Source organism: Columba livia, chromosome Z, assembly GCF_036013475.1.
Source record: "Columba livia isolate bColLiv1 breed racing homer chromosome Z, bColLiv1.pat.W.v2, whole genome shotgun sequence".
NCBI lineage: Eukaryota > Metazoa > Chordata > Aves > Columbiformes > Columbidae > Columba > Columba livia.
In genome coordinates, this window is record NC_088642.1 from 22280396 (window position 1) to 22299984 (window position 19589).

Here is a 19589-nt window from a genome sequence, read left to right on the forward strand (position 1 = left end):
TTTGGAGAGGGGAAAAAAATAAAGAGTGAATAGCTTGCCTTCTCTTTCTTCATGACTTTTAAAAGATAATAGAGTAAATTACAGGTGAGGAAGCCTTGAAATACAGTCTTTATTAAACTGCCTATGATTTTCCTGTCTGGAAGATCTTCTGCTTACATTTAAGTTTCTGGATAGTAATTACTGACAAACAAATGCCACATTGTAGTTGTGCTGCTTTTGCAGCAATAATAAAGTTGATTTTCACTCTGTCAGCTGCTCAGTGATAATTTTCAGAACTTATTTTTCAGCTACTGTTGTTCTACTTTGGCAGAAAATGGTGCACCAACATTTCTTGTCAGAAAGCAAACTTTTATTCAGAAGAAAGAAAAAAATGCATCTAGTGACCAGTATTGGTAAAATAATGAAAAAATACACAATACCAGTAACTTTTCAGTGTGTAGTACCTTATGAATGTATTTCAACACCCTGTAACAATCACATTGTATTTGATCTGTACAAACAATGCAGTTTTTTAGTTTAAAGTATCTTATGATTATTTCTTTTGATGATTTGATGTACCATATGACCAATTCTGTCAGTACAATAAGTAAGGAAGCACAGTACCTACAACACATCAAGGCTTAGAACATGGAAAAGCTATTCAAAATACATGACTGAAAAATTTCACAAAGAATGAAATTCGCTTCTTTTTCAGGGGGACAAAAGAGGTTTGTGTTCTACTGAAAACCTTTAATACAAGATGAAGTTTTAATATATTTGAAAGGAAGGCTCCTTTGTTGGTCTTACTGCAATAAGTGGAGTTCTACTATCAGTTCTATTATCTCCTAAAACAAGACTGGGCATATATGTTAGAATTTAATACTAATTCTTTTTGAGTCAATTAACTGTGTAAAGCATGAAACTACTTATACTGTTAACCGACAACTGGTTGTGTATTTCTAAATGTCAGCGTTCCCTCTCAGTTCTTTGTCATGTCACTAATTTGATGCAGATGCCCCCTTGAATGCCCTTGAAAAATAAATAAACCACTAGCAGTGACATAGCCAAATAGCCAGACACATTCATTTTACTTAATATACAAGGTCGTGTTTTAAATTTGGGTACTGGTGCTGATGTTTACACATAAAATTGGTATTTGTATGCCTGGATGCTGGTTGAATAGCAAATATAGAACAGGAAACTCAAGTTCAGTGTAGATTTCAGTGTATTATCAGTGATTTTAAATACAATATAAAATAGCTTATAGGCTATTGTCTCTACAATTAATTTTATGTTTTATATCCCCATAGCATTATACCTCCTTAGAGATATACTGCATTTTGAACTGTTAATAGCAGGCACTTGTGTAAAGATGAAATCTCAGCTACACTAAAAGTAAGACCAAAACTCACTGACTTTGTAAGCTAAATCTGGTAGCTTGCTACAGTGCACAGTGTACCTTACTTCCCTTGAGGTTTACAGGAGACTTGATAATCAAGAGTAGTTGCTTACACTGATCCAGCCACATTGGTTATTACAGGCTTTTTATTTGCACTTCAGCAAAAGTATCACACAGTACAAATAATACACTCCATTTTCTGCACATGCTCCTGCTCTTTCTTGGGAGTTCACTGTAAGTGCCTTTTGATTTCCAATGAGTTCTGGTATATAAGTGCAATGTGATATTATTATTATTATTCATGCATTCAGTTTACTTTGATTTGCTGCTTGCTCTTTCAGAGAACAGCATCCCCAGTGATCTTTAGGGATAAATGTTTCTACAGTGGATAAGCATGGAAATGTTTAATTTCTATACTCTCATTTACCCAAGCCTAGTGTAAAATATAGTATTTAGAAGAAAAAGATATTATTAAAATGGCATGATAAATACACATATATATTTGGTATAAAAGTTATTTCTAGTTTGTCATCAGTCTATAGGTCCATTTTAATGACTAGATTACTATAGTGACAACAACATATCTTCAAACCTAGCAATTAAATCTTAACCTAAATGTTCTGAATACACTATAAAGTAGACTTTTCTATGGTTTATATCTCAGAGTTCTGTGTGTAACACATATAACATTTTTACTAATTTACTATCAATATTAGTCAACAAGTACTTACAAAATGGTCAAATAAATTGTAGAAAACCATATTCTATCATTATTACAATGTAGAAAAAGGAACTTCAGCAATAATCTTTGATGCTCGTTTTGATTTCCTGCTTTTACAACAGGATGTTATCACCAAAGGAAGCATTTCTTTTCAGGATACTGCCCTGATACTGGCAGCTTCTGATGTTTAATAGACCAGAGCCAGAGTAAAACCTGTACCTAGGCTTTGTTGGCCTCTGTATCCTTCATAGACCTGAACTGGTCTCTTTGTTTATAGCTAATTGAAAAATTGTTTTTATGTGGACTGTTTACATGGACTGTCACAAATGTGGAAAGTTATAACCTCAACTTTAGCTCATGTTCCCTGAATTTTAGTTGCCCAGATAAATGACAATAAAAAAGGCATAGAAAGCAATGGATCACAAAACCCTGAAATCCTAAAAAAGCTTAAATGTACATTTAGAAGAGTGTAACCAATTCCATTGTAATCAGCTCTAGTGACTTCTCTTGCTTTCACATTTAGGAAGTCTGAAATAGATTTTGATGTTCAATGAAGCTCTTACATGCATAGAATTCTGCATCAGTCATTATCATAGATGCAATCTGAAATGGAAATAAAATACAAAAATTTCAGTACCATGTAGAACTTCAACTCAAGCATAAAGTTATTTGGTGTAATTGAATATACTTATTGTATTGTTTGAAATGATCGACATACCATCACCAATATCGTCATAGATCTCTCCATCGCTGTAAGTTAAAAAAAGAAAAATTATGTATTTAAAAAATGAAACATCAGATATATGTTGCTATTTGCAGGTAGATACAAAACAGTGTAGCAGTATGGTACAGATACATTATCAAGTACTTAATTTACTACTTAGGAATTTGCAACATTTGTGGTAACGTAACAGTGTTGGGCAAGATGGTCGGGTCAAAGGATTTTCAGTGAAGGGTAGAGTTGGATACATTTATTTCTAATGTGAAAGACTTGCTTTGTTAGAAGGTCAGGGTTTTTTTAAATTAAGTTTTTAGGTAACTACTCTAACAAACTCAGAGATATTTCCACAAAAATTAAATACTCACTGATTTTTTAAAATGAAAATCAGAAAAGGTGAGTAAAAAAATCAATATGCCCTTGAAATTCTTTTTTGTTTCTGTACTTGGCAATGCTCTAATGGTTTTGGAGAAAAAGCTTTTTAGATAATGAATTTAGGTAGTGTCTGTAAATAATAAATGCTTAATGAATAGGAATTTTCAAAATAAATCACTTGGGTAGACAAACAGGCCCATAGAAGCTAATACGGCTATTTATAAGTTAAATGTTTATATAAGTGTTTGCAGGCCTCAATTCTAGAAGTGACATCTGATTTGGTATTTAAGGTTAGAACATAATGCCCATTGAAGGAAATGGAAAGGCTATGATGAGATTTTTTTATTAGAACTTAAATGCAGAACTCCACACGATTATTCAGAGCAACACTGAGCCAAATTTGTTCAATCCCAATAAGGCTGAAAATAAACCTAAAGAAAAATGGGTTCATTTTAGTTAAAAATTTTAAAACGGCAACCATACACCTAATCATATTAATGTGAAGTTCAGTAATAGTTTATAGTACCAATAATGCTTAATTTATGTAATATTTCATGGTTTAAACCAGTGTTTATGGTTAAGCAATGGGGCATGTGGCCCTGGGAAGTTTCCAGCAAGGATATATGTGACTAATTCTTGAGAAATCTGAACTCTGCAGGACTAGAATGACATGCTAAAATAATGACATTTCATTTTTTTTTTAACAATTTACAAGAAAATTGAGTGTTATAACTTTTTTATCAAAAATATCACTTTGTACTTACTTCTGAACTAGATTGCTTCTCAGAACATAGCCATCTGTAAAATAGAAAGAAATATGTATTCAAGTTACATTCAAATATTCATGTTTCTTCTGTTGCTAGAACTAACGAAATGCAGTTTTTCTTTTTCAGGTACTTCAGACAGAATGACATAATAGATCAATAAAAATGTACAGTGGTTTTGTACTCAATGAACATTTTGCTATGTTCAATTTTAGTTTTAATTATTCTTATTTGCTTGTTTAGTATAACGTGTTGCCTTAGATGGGCAATAGGAATACTACAGTAGCTCCAAGACCAGTTAGATGTCTACTGTGCCAGGTACTTTACATATTATTAAAATGTAATTTCTCTTGTTTTGTTGCAATAGTTACCGCTGTGTACGAAAGTAATACTGAAAGGAGAAAATAGTAATACAGGTTATGCAATATTAGGTTTTCATCTTATATTTTTGTTTCTTGGTTGCATAAGAGGGATGTGAAACAATACGTATTAACACAAAGTATAGTACAGTTCATAAATTATAGCATAAAAATGTGGGATAATGATAACTGCATAATAGTATTAATAACAATAAATAACAGAAATATGTATAGTTTCCTTCAGGGACAAAAACATCCTTCAAGATATATACATCAATTAATTATCATTAACTGTAATTTAAAAATACCTGTATCGTATTGATATGAGCTGTTTAAACAGATAAGAAATACCTTAGAAAAGCTGCTCACTAGTGAATCATTCTCTTACTTTGTTTCATCACTAATGAAACCAAATGAAACTACACATATTCTTCTTCAATGTAGTTAATCTCTTGAAAAAATTACTCACTGTCTTTGGTAAAAGACCTATTGAAGTACTGTCAACTGCTATAGCATATACATGCAAAGAGAGAGCTGTAACAACAATTACATATTTGTAGGTAAACATTAGTATGTTGGTACGGTTCTAAAGGAGAAATCTGATCCTCTGTTTTATTTGAAATTACAACATAAGTTTACTTCTCTTATTCATTAGGAGGCTTAAATGGTCACACTAAAATGGCAGGTTTTTAGTAATTCATACACAATTCATAGGTTTTAGAATAAATTTATTAGCTTGACTTGTAAAGTTCATTGAATTCTTGGAGCTGCTACTGCTTCAGGTACTTAGAGGAACCATGATATACTACATAAATTATCAGTTTTCTGCTAGTATTCCTGGTGGCAATCCTTTAGGTCAGTCTAGCTGAATCCCCATATCTTAATGTTTTGCCTTAAGGAAATATTTCCTCCTTCACATGAATTTTTCTTTTCCGATACACAAGACATGAAAGTATATTTTTTTAACGGACAGTAATGTCCAGCTAAAGAATCTAATATTTTATGTTAAGCCTTTTTTACATCCAAACTCTAATTTTATTCTAACTGAAACTGCCCTTTTCAAGATCTGTAACCTTACTAGTGGGAGAAATGTTCCCTTGTAAATTGGCATCAGACACAATGAGCTAGTGCTGTTGCCCAAAGCTGCTGAATTATGACAGTCTTTAACTGACCAATGTTTTGATACATAAAAATGTTCTATGATTCCCATATGGAATACTGAAAAAGTCATCCAAAAAGACATATCCCAAATAGTTCTAGAAATAGTAATAGTAACTAGTTCTTGTATACAGCTTTTCTTCACAAAGAAACACTTGCACAATTCATTTTAACTTGGTGTATTTCCATATTAAAATAGGCCGGTATCAAGTATGTGATGACTCTCAAATATAAATAAGTTTTTGTTCCAGAATATGCAATATTAACTTCTATGTATAGAGCAGATTAGTGATTTGCTCTGTGAGGGCCATAATATTAATTAATACATTAAAACCATGGCATTTTTAAAGAAAGCTTTTGTGTTGTGCTACCGCTGAAGTTTACCTAAAAAGATATAGATTTGAAGTGATACTTTTTTTGATGCATTTGATTTAGCTTCTATTTAAGACTTAACAGTTATATGAAAGAAAAAATAGTTCTATGCATTTCATATATTATTTCAGCTATGTAAAGTAAATTTGCTTAATTTGCCTGTATTTATATCTTCAGGGTCATGAAGGTTTGATGCTTGCATACCTTCTATTATAACTTTTGCCTACTAAAAATGTTAAACTGCAGGAAATTTTCAACAGTCAAAGGACCCAGTGCTGCAGATTTTCAGTCACCCAGGTATTCTCTGAGGCTAATTGCGTGTAGGTACACACAGGGAAGGCTCTGTCTGCTCAGAATATTCTTTGCCTGGTTGTCTCTCCTCCAATATTTTCATCTGGGATAAAGGTGTGGAAATTATTTTTTTTTTTTAAAGGTGTCATATTTTTAAAATTCTCTTTAAGCAGAGTCCACTAATTTCCAGGACTCCTGAAGTCTCCTGGGAATAATTTAAAATCATTTGGCTAATTTAATATTCTCTGTTTCTTCTGTTATCATTGAAGCACATTGAAGCAAAATTTCTTTGTTTACAATCATGGTGTACAAGCATGGTGTACTTGAAAGCCGGATGTTCATGTGCCAGTCCTACCACCACAAAGCATAATCTAGATTCTTTTGACAGCCTCTAGTCCCTAATATGTGGGATATACAGCCCCTGCTGATCTCACACTCTTTCAAATTTACTAATCCAAAGTTACATGTGTAAAGTTTCAGTTTCTAAGTAATTTATTCATATTTATGTGGCTTCTGTAATAGGGAACAAGGCAGCAGTTCAGCACACTTCATCCTGACAACTTAGCACCACTGAAAGTGGTGACACATCGGGCTAGCTGCTCCCTGACACTGTAAAGGTAGCTTGGAGGGGACACAAGTTATGTTTTCAGGCACTGAAGTTCACTTATATCCTAATATTTAAGAAAAATCTGTGAAAGTGAATTGAAGGTTTTTGTGCATTTTTGAAAGGTCAGACCAAGGCAACAGTAAGAAGGAATTTGGGAAGGTAAATGAGAATCAGTTCTTTGTTTCACTTTTGAAATTTCAAATCATTTCATAAAAAATAAAATAAGTGATAGCAGAATATGTACCTAAGATAATCAGCCCTTTCTTAAAAAGGTGGGTAGACATCATAATATAATTTGTAATTTTGTTTAACTGCTGGTAGGGGCATGAAGCTACAAAAATGCTTCATAAGTTAATGATCAAATGGAAGAATTAATGTGCAAGAAAGTAACAAAACCATCTCTAATTGTTGATTTTCAGTCTATCTGGCCTTCAAAAGGTAAAATCATCATTTTAATATATGAAGGAATAGGGGAACTAGAGCAAATAATCAAAACTGTTGTGCACTTAACTAAATTAGGATTCAAACTTCACTAATTAATGTGAAAATTCACACAGATCTATTCAGAGGTTTTCAGAGAGGATATTTTCATTTGTTTTACCCCTTTATGCATAGCAAAGCAGTAACTCCTGTCACTATTTGAAAGGCTTTGAAGACTATGTGAGGAAAACCATCAACATGAACTACTTTCTACTTTGTTGTTAATTTGATTCAAAAAATGCAGCACTGAAAATTGCTCTTTGGGAACTGGCTGCACTAGTGCAATCCATATTTTGAAAAAGATATGTGTTGTTATGCAAGAAATTCTTCCTCACCCTGTAGGCCTGCCAGGAAGAAAGCTATACTCCAGACTCTAACAGTTGAGTACAGTGGGGAAAAACATAGAAGAAAAGTGACTGAATCCCCTTCAGAGGTTTATGACATCGGACTGTCTTCTACATAGCTCAGAGGTAAAAAGCAAAGGTGAGTGGAAGGATGCTGCTCTGTTCCTACACAAAGTGAATTTTCATTAGGTGATTTGAAAAGTATTGTAACAGAAGAACGTTATGAAATTGAAACCAACAGTAGACAGTTCAGGCTTTTCCAAAAATGCAAAAACTTCTGCCAATGCACACCCTGGCCAAGGGTTTTAAAGAAACACTGAAAGGCCTTGCGCAGCTCCCAAAGCAAGCAGGCAGTGAGGACATATGCCTTAGGTCATCTGGGGGCAGGGGAGATGACTCCTAAGCAGTTTCCTCCCAAGCCTGTTGAAAAGATTAAGCTGCATCTCTGGCAATCCAAATAATATTGTTATTGATTTTCCCTCGGCTGCAATCAATGGGCAAATGCTGCCCAGAGGTGCAGCAAGGATTTTACTTTTACTAGATTCTGTGGTGCATCATAGCTGTACTCTTTTTGGCAAACAAAAGGAGACAGACATAACAAAAACATCTGCTGATCTTAGTTGGTGCAAAGCAAGATTTACGTAACTAAGCTTTCCTTTTTCTCACATTTGCTATCTCTTGTCTACTTGAGTTTTGTTTGTTTTTTTTTTTTTAAGGCAAGCCACTCTTAAAATACAATAATAGAATAACAACAATCTACATCTTGTCAGCCACCAGAGAAGGAAAAACACAAGTGTTAAGCTCTACTTTAATATGACAGGAGTTGCTTACATTTTCCTTCTTCGTTTCTGCACAGGACCCTGGTATCATCTGTACTTTCTATAATTTCAAGAGACTCCCCTGGTTTAACCTCTAAATCTTTAGATCCCCATCTTCTTTGGGGCAAGTCCTGGACTGTGGTGGTAGAGTAAAGAACTTTAATTTCACCTTCAAACTGCAAAAATAAAATGGATACTGGTTAAAACTCACCAATGTAAATCTGACAATCATGCACTTTTGGACCAATATATTCCCATTTATTACTAAATATTTTTTAAAATTAGACAAATAATTGTTTATGCTATGTATTATGTGCCCATGCTTGCCATTTGGATTTACAAATGCTCATATCATTATTTTTACAGGTACTAATACTTTACCTTTCCAAGGCAAAAGAACGGATTATTTACAAATTGGGGCATACAAACTAGGGGAGACCATACAGATATTTTAGTCTTTATATCTTATGTGAACTAAACTTAATTTGAACAAAACTTACTTTGAACTTTCTTCTGAACTCTTTCTCCTCTCTTTCTATCTTTTTAAGCTTTTGTGCATCTTTTTCATCTGATTTATGGTTTCCAGGGTTTGCTGATTTTGATGACCTATAACAAGAATTTCCAGATAAAAACAAAATTATGAACATGTCTGAGGTATTGATAACCTTTCCAGTAATTTTAGTGAAAATGCATTTGCCTTCACGTGCCTTTAGTATGTTTTTGTTGCTCTACAAAACTAATAGGATAAGACAATACACATTTGATTTAAAATTAAAGAAAAAGCTGGGATTGTCTTTTTGTCTACTTGTCTCTTTTAATGAGTACAGATGTTAATGTATCTATCACATAAGTGAAAATGGAAAATTATTGGAAGTATCCAGCTGTTACAAGCAACAAGAACATTGCATCTACCAAAAACAGTTTAGGTAAATGATAACCATCACTTTAGAATCTCTAGGCAAGGTGCAATTTTTGTGAAGTCTCTGTATCTTTGAGCAGTAGACTGAATAACACATGTGCCACTGTGGAGGCAGTGGGAATGTCTTAGCCTTTCATACAGTAGCTGTGTGAGTCCTGTGTGTACGTAGAAATCCTTGTACACCAGGGAATCTGCATTACGTGACCCATACATCCCCGATACTGTTGACTTGTGTCAATAAGCATGGAAGGGTTTCACACCCAAATTGCCCCTCCTGATGATGTACCTATAATAGGAATTTAAAGTCTGACTCTAATTTTCATAGCATCATAGAATCATAGAGTGGTTTGGGTTGGAAGGGACCCTAAAGATTATCTAGCTCCAACCCCCCTGCCATGGGCAGGGACACCTTCCACTAGACCAGGTTACTCAAAGCCCCATCCTTGAACACTTCCAGGGATGGGACATCCACAGCTTCTTTGCGCAGCCTGTTCCTGTACCTCACCACCTTCATGATGAAGAATTTCTTCTTCACATCTAATCTAAATCTACCTTCTTTCAGTTACCAGTGCCCACTATTTACTTACTTACTTTTTAATGCTTCCTGATCTCTGTAGGACTCTGTAGGACAGTTTCACTGATGATGAATGCATGTGTGTGTGTGAACTAACCTAGATTTAAATTACGCTATACAGCTCAAAGAGCTCTCTCTGTTTTAGTACCTCCAGACTCGATTGTTGTAGTGCACTCTGTAGCTCCACCTGAGTGGAGTTGGTGACAACAGAATGTGACATGCTGCCATCATCTTCACAGATGCATCTATGCTCGTAACACATCTGTGCTCCAGAGATGGCCGTAACTTCCTGGTCCAGGGATAAAAGTTTTCCAAGTTGTACTTTACATCTCCAGATGTGTTTCCTAGTCATGACACAGGGCACTATCTCCTTTTCTCTTAAAATACTGTAGCAACTGATGTACTAACAGTCCCCAAATTTTGACAGGAAGAGGACTGCATGCAGAGAATCTGCAGTGAAGTACCCTTAGGCCATGCATTCATTTCTACCTCTTGTCCATCAGGGACTGAACTTATTGAAATTAAAACCATGCTTGTTTATTTTATAGTCTCATTATTATTTCAGTCTGAAATGGAAAGGATAATCTAACTGCTATTGTCAATAGCAGGGTTAGGAGAGCTACAAAACCTGATACCATCAAAGCAACCATATGTTAGTAGCAATCTGCATATAGTAAATACTTTGAAAATGTGTCACAATGTATTACAGATTTCTAATCAAGGAGGTAATTCCCATTTTCACTTGCTTGTGTTCAGGCGGTGGAGGAGGGAAGTCTGAAGAATCTACATCATCATAAACATCACTGTCTCCACAATCTGAAACAACATTGTTTAAAAGAATGGAAAATTATTATGCGATCCTTGAGTAGTGAATACGCTGGGTTAGAATCTATGGCAGTGTAGCTAAATTGACAAGAAATTGCGATAAGTACTGTAGCCATTTAATCATCTGCAGTAACTATGGATTCTCTGTTTTGCACAATCTACTGTGCAAAACAAACACCAGCCAACATTTTCAGAATAAGACTCCGTATTAATAATAATTGGTATTCACTGATATTTTAATCTTCTTAAACTAAAGCAAGTTTTAGCACATGTTGGCTGATGCAATAGCCTTTAATCTTCATTTTATTTAATCCATTTCCCACTGTGTTGCATCAGAGTTTATTTTTTGGGTTTGATGTTAATGTACACTCAGGTACGTCTGCAGCACTCTGGTCAATGCAAGGTTACTGAGAAGTGGAAATACTTCACATGTATGTTAGTTTTTAGTCTACCTTGCAATGCCAAAGCAGTGAAAATAATTCTTGCCTGAAGAATATACTTTGAGTCACATATTTATAGAGAAAAAAAATTAGTTCAACTCATCAGATCAATGGCTAGAAGCATCACAGTAGCTGATAAAAGATTTAGAACTTGGTTCAGGCAAGAGCCTCAAAAGTTTTAAGAACTTACTTTCTATTCCATGGCTGAGCTGATATTTATGAGTATATGTTATCTTATATGTTATCACTGCAAGTGATAAGTGTAACAACAAGCACTGGATCATAAAATCATAGAATGTTTGCATTGGAATGGGCAGGGACACCTTCCACTAGACCGGGTTGCTCAAAGTCCCATCCAACCTGACCTTGTCCACAGCTTCTCTGGTCAGTCTGTTCCAGTGCCTCATCACCCTTATGGTGAAGAATTTCTTCCTTATACCTAATCTCAATCAGCTCTCTTTCAGTTTAAAGCCATTACCCCTCATCCTGTCACTACATGCCCTTGTAAGAAGTCCCTCTGCAGCTTTCTTGTGGGTGCCCTTCAGCTACTGGAAGGCTGATATAAGGTCTCATCAGAGCCTTCTTTTCTCCAGGCTGAACAAACCCAACTCTCTCAGCCTTTCCTCTCAAGACAGGTGTTCCCTCCCTCTGATCATCTTCATGGCCTCATTTGAACTCTCTCCAACAGGCCCACATCCTTCTTATTTTGTGTGCCCTGGAGCTGAATGCAGTACTGCAGGTGGGTCTCATGAGAAGAACTCTCTTTTTACTTTTCTAGTCTTGCACAAAGTGTTTCTTTCCAGGTGTATCTGTTTATACTCCAAATGTCAAATAAAATGAACTGGTGGAAATCTCATAGCAAAATCATTACTCATAAAAAACACATACTTTTTTGTAGGGAGCTTGTAGTGTATATGTATCTCCTGTCTGTAGCCAAATCAGTCAGAACATTTGAAATTTGTTTGCTGAAACTTCCTTAGATATATTTTTATGACTAACATGATAGAAAGTAATGTATACAGACAAAAAGATTAGAATCAATATGGAGACTGAACAATAGGCTCTTAATTACCTTTTCCAAACTGCTTTGTTGAAGGAGACATGCTGGGGAAAAAAAAAAAAAAGGAAAAAATGCTCCTTAAGTATTTATATTATATTAATAGTCTATTGCATCATTTAAATAATATAAAAATCTTGCAATGCAGAGGCTCTAAGTAATCTCCAGATATTTGGAAGCTCAGCTGACACCAACAATACTCACAGACTAAATATATTTTTTCCACTGGATCAGAGTAGACTGGTTCAGAAATGAATGGGAGACGATGGTGGTAAAAACACCAGTTGCTGATCTAATCTCCAGGCAGGAGGAGTAGAAGAGAATATTTGTGTTTTTCTGTTTGGTGTATTAGTCTTAATATTTGGATTAATAGGACTAGATTTACCAACTTATCTGCGTTGTACCGGTGAGCAAAGTATATTTTGACTGAGGATGCAGCAAACCTATATAACCAGAGTGGCACAAAGATGATGGAGTATTTCTGTGATTTTCACTATTACTTTTTTTGGTATATTTTAATTACCTGATTTATGCAACAAATACAGCTTGTTCAGAGAGTAAGTGCAGGTGAAAAGAAAGGAGGTCAGTGTTTTTGCAGAAAAGTATCATCCTAAGCTGCAATTTGATGCATGATTCATTATGCTGCTGTCAGAATGTTAGTAGCATGTGATCAATGCTTTATTAGAATTAGTTAATGTGCACTGTGATTTCCTGGCAGACTCTTACAACAAATCTCCATCATCTTCTGCCCCATTGACTTTGGTTGTTTTTTCTCGTACGCTTTTCTTTCTGTCATCTTTGACCTTTAGTCTCTTCAAGATTCCCCAGGACCAGATATTTTTCTTATCTTCATCCTGTGACACAGACCTTTGGAGTATGCATGCAATTATCACAATGTAAAATGTACATTCTTTTTAAAAGGATGAGTTTAAATTCTCCATTGATGCACATAATTCTTGTTAATGCCAACAATGTATACATCACAAGGTGAGGATGCTTAACTAAATGCTAAAGTAGAAAATGTTTGTGTTAAGTAATTTGTAGATATTGAGATAGATTTATAGGTATAGGTATTAATCTAATGGCTTGCTGTTTTCATGTTGTTACTCAGCAAACTAACATTTTAGTTTATTATTTTCATTTCAGGGCTTTTTGTCCAGTTGGGAATTTGAGCATTTCCATGATTGCAGCTGCTTTTGCTGACATACCAAAATTAATTACTGAACAAAACTTCTCCAAAAGACCAAAGAACCCATTTTTTTGGCTTCTTGAATCCATCCTGATGAATACCCACTTGCTGATCACCCTAATTCTTGTTAATTATTGTGCCTAATTCAAAAATACTAAAAAATTACATGAAAAGACTCTGTTAAAGAAGCAAATTATTTAAACGATATAAAAACATACCTGGTTACAGCATCCTCATCATCAATCCCATCATAAATTTCTTGATCAGAAGGAGGAGGTGGGAACATCTCTTTAACAGATCAAACAGTGAATGAATGTATTTATATTTAATGCTGCTGAATAGGGTATTAATTATTGGCCTCACAAACATAACAGGTATGTGTGCAGTTTGTTCAATATCTTTGCTAGGGGACTCTTTCTGAAAACCAGAACAACCTATTTGTTAAAACAGTGATTTAGACTTAACTCAGTTGGAATAGCAATTAAATGTAGCTCTGCTCATCATAATAGTATGACTACTGAAAAAAAGTGCATTTACTCTGTATTCAATGAAATTCTGAATGGCTGATTTTGGCTCAGTCATTATGATGACTGATGGCTTTTAAATTTTTGTGTGTGGCTTGAGTGATGCTTGAAGATGTCAGACAAACTCTCAGCAAATAACATCGTATATTCATCCACAGAAGCTAGAGGCAAGTGCAATGTAAGCTCCTCATTTTGGCCTCAGTTCTGACCTTTAAGCCCCACCTCCTCCAGTGCAGGGTTAGCTCAGTTTCCAATTCTAGCCACTGGTCAGAGTAGTCACTGAAACCTGTACTTAGCTGGCAGCAGCTTCATTCAGCACTGCCAGTGGATGTTTCTGCCATGACTAGTATCTAAACCCTAAGCTGAGAAGATGAGCTGTGCTCTTGTGATCAACAGGGAATGCTGCATATAAATATATATGCTACCAAAGGGGAAACTGAGTTTGAATGTGCGTTCTTGACAGTGTGAAACTGCTGCAGTCATACTGATTAGGACTCCAAGGTATTGCTGAAACTGAAGTTCCTCTTAATTCTGTCAGCAAAATGCAGCTTTAATTGGCAGTGTTACTGGATATTTCAGAACTGGATTTCTCTTGCACAAAACCTCTTGGTCATGTTAATATTCTGCCAATTATATCTGTGCTGTGTTGTGGGATAATTTACATTAACATGTAAAAAAATAAAGTTTTGTCATCTGCTGGCATGCTTTTGATTGACAGTATATGAAGACAAAACTTTTGTCTTACCCAAGTTCCCACAGGTCGAGAGAAAGTTAATTTGCCCACAATACTTCCTTGTTTGTTGCCTGTTAGCTAACACTTAGCACACTTACGGATAATTACTGCATTATTTGGAAGCTGCAGAGGTTTGGATTTGAAGGTAAGCAGTGAAAAAAAAAAGTGTAGGTAGAACTTACTTCCAGCTCCACTTTGACCTTCACTCTGACTGGAAAAGCAAACAAGAGATGTTTTAGAGAAAAACAGTCATCCTTTAGAAAAAGAAAATACCATGATCACCCATCACTTTTGTAGCTCTGACTTCTAAATCTTTTGGCTTTGGTACTTGTCTACATTGCTAGCTGAGCAGTACCAATTCTGCACTGAAACCTCAGGCACATGCTTGTGTTCCATATGGGCAACAACTAAATCTGCCTGATCTTCTTTTCTCTCTGTTTTCACCATCTTCACACCAATTTCATATAGGCAAATGGTGACTGAATCCCCACTAATGCTAAAGAAAACGTGTTGTCAAATTCTTAAGTGAAATACCCCTCAGATGAGGAGAGATTAACTTTCAATAGATTCAGGTAAAGCAGGAAAAATATTTTTTTTCTTGGAAATAATTCATTATAAATCAGAAAAGACTATTTTAAAATATCATTCACAGTAATTCAAAGGGTTATAAGAGAGAGGGAGAGAGGGTCATCAATACTGCCTTTAGTTAATGTAAAAACAAGACAGTCTTTTATAAGTAGAGCTATGAAGCAAATTCTCTCTGCATAAATCAACACAGATATTTCAAGCCAATGAAGATTCACATTTTCATACAAGCAGAACATTTGGTCCTAATTGTTCATCATTGTTAGCAATTTACAATAAAATGTCATTTTCAAGAAAGCAAACATGTTTACAGCTATAACAATTTACTATATTTATAATATATTTTATATTCCTGTTGATATCTTTAAAATAGAGTACCAAATATGACTTAAGATCATAGGATAATTCATGTTGGAAGGGATCTCAGGGAATCATGTATGGGAATAAAAATATAATCTGACTGAACAGTAGAGATTGCATCCACACACTTTACATTCCTCCTGTATGAGAGGATTTTCGTGAGATGAAATGGTAAACAAATGAATTTATTGCTCAACTACCGTTCATTAGGTAATGCTTAAAACCTCTAACTGAATGTTTCTAACATTTCAAGAATTTCATATTAGCCCAGTGTTCTAACAGTAATAGAAAAAAACCTGATAGATTCACAGTAGCTGAGATTATTTCCAGGTCACTTAAACTTGTACATCAAAACAAGGTATTTGTTAAACTCTTGTGCCAAGAAATTCTGAAATACAACAGCCCTAGTCACTTATTAATTTTGGAATATTAACAATACTACTGACAACGAGATAATGTTATTTAGTCAAGAGGCTTTTTTAGTACGACATTCTCACAGTGGTTTCAAAACATGTTGATGTATATCAGACCTTCCAACAATTCATGCTCATGAACTGAACAGAATGCTATTAATCACTAGAGAAGATAAAAATGTCAAAATACAGCTTAAAGGATTTAATGAATCTGAGCCATTCATTCATCCTTCCAAGTTCCTTACACTGTTATTTCAGTATGCAACAGTGTAAGTATTCTTTTTGCTTTTGAATTCAATACATTTCCTAAATTCCTTGCATTGAGGTAATTAATTGTAATGCTTGCCTTAGTGAAAAGGATTGGCCAAGGATACTTCTGCAGTGAAGTAGCTAATGCTCAGATTACCTCAAACCTTGAAGAACTAAAGCAACTCTCGTGGCGAGGTTATGATGCTATGAGACCAGTGTGCAAGAAGGGAAACTGATATTGAGAAATCTGGAAAAATATCACATGCAAAACTGTATTGGCTGCTTAAAGAATTCCAGCCCCAAGGCAAATCTTTCCAAGTGCTGTTTCTGGAGCTCATGGGCATGTTCTACCAGCTGAGGATCAGCTGCACCCATCAGCCAGCCAGCTGCATTCCCTTTATTCTAGTCAGGCCCCTAAGCTAAGTTGCTGGGAAGCAGTAAAGTAGGTCTAATGGCAGAGTGTTTCAAGACTGTTGTTCTACACATTGAAATCCTCTACACTCATATGCAGATCTCTAATCTGAATCCTGGGTTATGTGTCTCTGCACATCAGGGCATGTAATGGAGAATGGGCACTGATTTGTTGCATCATGTGACAGAAACAGACTTCTATGTGGGGTCGGGTAACAGCGGTATCCCATCACAGTGGGTCATGTGGTCACCTTCACTTTTGTCACAAGATCACTAGGAAATTTCCCTGCCAGCAAGTCTGATACACTGCTGAAGATGGCACCTCTCTAGATGCAGATCTATTTGATGTGAAAAATATGGCACATACAGTAGAGAGCCTGCAATGTAGTGCTGCGTTGCAAGTACATATGAGACTGTGCTGTAGAGAAGCTTCTGATGAAGTCAAAACAAGTATAGCTCATATCCATCTCATGGGTGATCAGGAGTTTCCCAGTGCAATGAATGTTTCCATTGCTTTTAGAGACTTTTATTCTTACATCTTATAGAAGGCAGTATGTGACTTGAAATGACAGAAAAACAGAGGAAGGGAAGATAATTGTACTTCCTACAGGTGATTTGTAATCCTGCATGTTTTGCATTTTGTTCTCTTTTGAACTGCAACACTCTAGGTCCTCTTCCAATAGTATGGATTCCTCCTGAATATGAGCGCTTATGGATGCTGGATTCCAGAACCCATTCTTATTCCTCTGACTACTTCAGCTTGAATACCTCAGTTATATGTTTATGACATAAATGGCTGTTTTTTCATGGCAAGAGACTGTTTTGTTGTAAAATTCACCCTGTCTAAGATGACTGTGTTTAATAATTGTTTCTTTTTCATTTATTCCGTATACATACGTGCTTATACTGTCCTGGTCTCCAACATCATCATAGACTTCTTGGTCACTCTCTGGATGTTTCACAGCAGTCCTGGAAGATGGTTGTTGCTTTCTTCTTAAAGAATCATAATCAATTTCCACCATGGTTGTTTTAATGTATCCATCTAAATGAATGAAACCATATAATTAGGCAGAGATAGTTTTAAAGCTTATGGTAAGGGAATGAGTTTAACAGACGGTCCAGAATCAGGGGTTGAATTGTTTTATACGATCTTTGAAAAATATCTACACAAATAGAAATCTCAAATACGTCTTGGATCTCCTCCCGAGCTTGCCTCAGCTGATGTCAAGTTAACCTCACCTTTATTTGCTTCTCAACTACAGAAGAAGAATTTTCTGTGTATATTCCAGGAATTATGGGGCAAGTTCCCATTTGTGGCTAACCCTGAGACTACTGCAGTCTTGTGGCATATTTTAAGGCAGTCCATGACATAAAGATTCTGACAGGTCATTAGGAGAAAGAGACACTTTTCTTGCATTGATTGTACTTCAGGTTGGTAGACGTGCTGCAGCTGTGGTGCTATCCTCTTCTTCCTGGATCTTTGTTAAAAAGATGTGGTTATACCATGGGTGAAATGGCTCAGGAGAAAGCTGTAGCAGAGCAGATGGCTTGAGTTTGGGAACTCTGCCTCTGCTGAGGGGCGTTTTAGGCAGGCATGCTGCCTGTACAGAAGAGACCATGAGGGGATTTTCTTGACATTGAAAAATGCTCATGCATTTCTTGAAGATGGAAAAGCTGCCATTCCACTGCTTCTGAGTGAACCCAGTTTTTAGTGTGCTTCCCCTCAAATCTGTAATCTTTTTTTTCTTTTATTTAAATGATCAGAACAGATTTCCCTCTGTCGTTCAGTCTTCTTCACAGACCATTGTTGGCCTGCAAACACTGAAGGATGAAGCACTGGTGAAACAAAGTGGGCTATAACATTGTCATTTGTCAGTGAGAAGCCTTATATAGCTTGCAGTTTTTATGAAGCAAGAATCACTTTATGAAAAGTAAATTAACTAAAGAAAATACCCATCTCCCAGCCCTCATCAAGGTTTGTTCTCCTGTATACAAAACGATCCATGCAAAAGTCTTATTTACAAAACTTTGAAGGATCACAGAATAGCTGATATTGGAACTTACCTCTTGAGATCACCTTGGCCAATCCCCCTACCCAAACAGGATCTGCTAGAGCAGGTTGCCCAGGACCATGTGCCATCAGGTTTTGAAGGACTTCATGGATGGTGACTCTGCCACTTCTCTGGGCAACCTGTTCCCTTGCATGGTAAGCCTCACAGTAAAAAAGTGTTTTCTGACATTCAGACAGAATTTCCTGTGTTTTAGTCTGTTCCTGTTGCCTCTTGCACTGTCTCTGGGCACCATTAGAAAAAGCCTGGCTCCATCTTCTTTCCACCACCCCATCAGATATTTGTGAAGATCCCCCCTGAGCCTTCCCTTCACCAGGCTGAACAGCTCCAGCTCTCTCAGCCTCTCTTCATATGAGACACACTCCAGTTCCTTAATGTCTTTTTACATCCAGCAGTACAAAATGCTCAGCTGATATTTTCTAGTTCTATATGTGTGAGCTGTCTTACTGAACTTATTGTCATTTTAGTCTCTTTAAAAATCAAGCAAGTGCTTTTAATAATTTTCATTTTTTATGGATCAATCTTTCAATGTCTTTGCTATAACCCAGGATCATTAACCTCTTACCATACTCCAGATCCACTGATGAAATTTATAGAATCAGAGACACATCTTGGATTTCAGACAAAATAAAATCTAGAAATCAGTTAGAAATTTTCCACAGAAATAGGAACAAGACCAACACTGAAACCAGGACCTAAATATTCTTTGCTTCTATTTTGGGAACACCCATGTTATTTTTAATGCAGAGACACTAAAAAACATGATCCTTGTTAATTGCATGGAGGCAAGTTCTGATGCTCTTTGAAGGCCGACAAGGAATTACCTCTCAATAGGTCCATGAAGATCCAAAGATAT

The 19589-nt window shown here is 35.8% G+C and overlaps 1 protein-coding gene across 3 annotated transcripts in view; it reads right to left on the bottom strand.

Annotated features, from left to right (window-relative positions):
* Positions 1 to 327: 327 nt before the first annotated feature.
* FYB1 (FYN binding protein 1) overlaps positions 328 to 19589 on the bottom strand; it is a 70301-nt gene continuing 51039 nt past the window's right edge. Inside the window, exons 9-19 of one of the 3 annotated variants that reach the window (XM_065047602.1) lie at positions 17562 to 17706; positions 14829 to 14857; positions 13608 to 13677; positions 12927 to 13067; positions 12216 to 12247; positions 10586 to 10694; positions 8886 to 8991; positions 8399 to 8561; positions 3957 to 3990; positions 2818 to 2849; positions 328 to 2702 (exon numbers count right to left, since the gene is read on the bottom strand). In XM_065047602.1, the coding sequence (XP_064903674.1) occupies positions 2680 to 2702; positions 2818 to 2849; positions 3957 to 3990; positions 8399 to 8561; positions 8886 to 8991; positions 10586 to 10694; positions 12216 to 12247; positions 12927 to 13067; positions 13608 to 13677; positions 14829 to 14857; positions 17562 to 17706 (884 nt within the window). In that variant the 3' untranslated portion in view covers positions 328 to 2679. The remainder of the gene's footprint in view (positions 2703 to 2817; positions 2850 to 3956; positions 3991 to 8398; positions 8562 to 8885; positions 8992 to 10585; positions 10695 to 12215; positions 12248 to 12926; positions 13068 to 13607; positions 13678 to 14828; positions 14858 to 17561; positions 17707 to 19589) is intronic. The other 2 variants (XM_065047604.1, XM_065047603.1) reach the window with 2 other exon arrangements.